Here is a 2,547-nt window from a genome sequence, read left to right on the forward strand (position 1 = left end):
CTCTAATTTTACTTAACTTAGAAGTTTCATTCCTTTGGGAAAAAAAAATGACACAAAAATTAGCAACATGATAACAACAAATGAAATGACCTGTTAGGTTTTGATTTAGGAAAGTACTGATTAGATGAAGATTCTCATGAAATATTGTTCTGGTTTTCTTGAATAGAAACCATGGTTGTATTCCAGGTGCAAATGAAACAGACAAACAAAAGGAAAGAGAATATGGGACTCTATAAGGGAAGCTAGAATGGATAACAAGAAGGAATGTTTTAGAGGAAAATATAGAGTTAGGAGCTAAGTACTACCAGAGGAACAAACTCAGAAAAAGAAAGCAATGGAATGTTAAAGATCTTAATTTTGGCTTTTAAACAGACCTAGAATAATTTGCTATAAATTACTTGTGTAGAAAGGTTACCAAAAGGTATGCTGCAATGATTTACATATGTGGGGAGAGGCATTTATATGTTTTTGACTGAAAAAAAATGGCATTCACTATTTTGATTAGTTCTACAAGTAGGCCCATAGAATTTCTAAACTTTACAGAATATGAAATGAGGAAGATAGGAATGAGGAAAATGTGGAGTATGATCTTTTATCTTCCCTCAGGATAAAAGTATCAGGAACAGCATCACTCTTGGAGTTTAACTTCTTAAGAAATGTCTATATTCCTTAGAGTTAAAAAGCCTTTGCTTATATAAGTTATATACAGCATTGTTCACTGCAGTAATGGTTTAAACTGAGAAATTAAAAGTTTAAAATAATTTAAATATATATATATATATATATATATATATATATATAGAGAGAGAGAGAGAGAGAGAGAGAGAGAGAGAGAGAGAGAGAGACTCTGCAGAAAGGAACCAGACCTGATATATACATATATATATGAATTCATATATATATATATATGTGTGTGTGTGTGTGTGTGTGTGTGTGTATACACACATAGCTGTTTTGTGAGTGAAAACTGATGATGTCTTTTAGGAGAGTGATTTTTCAGTGTATATTAAAATAAAAACTCCGTGTAACTTTGGCCCAATTACCAAACCTGTCCTAAAAAAAAAATGCCAGCAGAACTACCCAAATATGCAAATGCTAAAATGTTTATCATTGCATTTCTTGGAATTTTTTTAAAAAATCAAAATAAACTTGAGTGTCCATCAAAATTAATCATGATGCATCCAACATAGTGGGTATAAAAGTTAAATAAAAAAAGCTGAAGTGCTAAGTGGATGTTTCAAAGATGTATTAAGTAGGGGAAAAGGCAGTATAAAAATAATATGATACATTTGAGTAAGAAAATTGAGAAAACCAGGTATACTTCCTTGTATGTATGCATATATTTACATTTATAAATGCATAGAAAAAAGTTCAAACCAATGTTATGAAAAATAGCTTAAATTGATGAGTGGTTCTGTTTGAAGAAAGGACTAGAAATGGGGAGCAGAGGTCAAGTAGGACTTTAGCATTTACAATGAGAATATGCTACATGTGTGATTATACAGAATTTTACAAACATTTTAATTGCAATAAAATGAGTATAGCTGCTAGAAGTAATCTTTATGATTCATCTCAAATATAACTTTCAGTTTCCATATTAATAGATCTCCTAATTCTCAGAAGAGTTTATGAGAGTATTCATCATCATGGAGTAATATTTATCCTATTAAAGAGAGTCCTAAATAATAGCTACTCACATCTAAAAGTCTGACAAACAATAATTATGATATCTTTGGTATGGGTGTGAGTTTCTAAGGTCACACATGCAACTATGCTTTTCAGATATAAACTAGACAAATTTCAATTCACAGCAACTTGATTTTATTACAATAATAATAAAACAATCCCCATTGATATAGTATTATGCCTAAAGAGAGTGATGATATTCTCTGAGGAGCAAATATTTATTTATTTATTTATTTATTTATTTATTTATTTATTTATTTTGACAGCACTGGAAATTGAACCCAGGGCCTCAAGCAAGCATCTACCACTGAGCTATAACCCTAAGCTCTCAAGTTATTTGTTAATGTATATAGTTTAAAACAATATCACTTTGTGATATTTATTTTGAAATCATAATGTGTTGTTGAATTACGAACATAAAATTATGATAGTTCTTAAAAGATTAAGTATTATGTTGAAAACATAAATAGAATTATGTGAATGTACTTTGTATTTTCCCTATGCAGTACCTACATGAAAATGGGATTGTACATCGTGATCTCAAACCAGAAAATCTTCTCTATGCAACACCAGCCCCAGATGCACCACTCAAAATCGGTGAGAATATTTCCTGATGTTTCATGACCTCTTTACCCAGAGTAGAAGAAATTTGTTCTGTGAAATTTTAAAACATTGTTCCATCCCTAATTTGAATTTTGGAGGAATATGCATTGTTTTAGAAGTTCATGCTTTATCCTGGAATGTTAATCCAGAAATCAGTGCTAGAAGTTGGTGCTTCTTTGTTAGAGACACAAAGAAATTATGGTCCTTACCAATAACATACCTGAGGAGATGACCTTGTGTTTTGTAGATAAGTTTATA

At 30.6% G+C, this 2,547-nt stretch overlaps 1 protein-coding gene across 2 annotated transcripts in view; it reads left to right on the top strand.

Moving 5' to 3' along the window:
• Positions 1-2,547, top strand: part of Camk4 (calcium/calmodulin dependent protein kinase IV) — a 237,250-nt gene that overhangs the window by 195,773 nt on the left and 38,930 nt on the right. For both annotated transcript variants that reach the window (XM_048811576.1, XM_048811577.1), the window contains one exon: positions 2,193-2,283. In XM_048811576.1, the coding sequence (XP_048667533.1) occupies positions 2,193-2,283 (91 nt within the window). The remainder of the gene's footprint in view (positions 1-2,192; positions 2,284-2,547) is intronic.

Source organism: Marmota marmota, unplaced genomic scaffold, assembly GCF_001458135.2.
Source record: "Marmota marmota marmota unplaced genomic scaffold, marMar, whole genome shotgun sequence".
Lineage (NCBI taxonomy): Eukaryota > Metazoa > Chordata > Mammalia > Rodentia > Sciuridae > Marmota > Marmota marmota.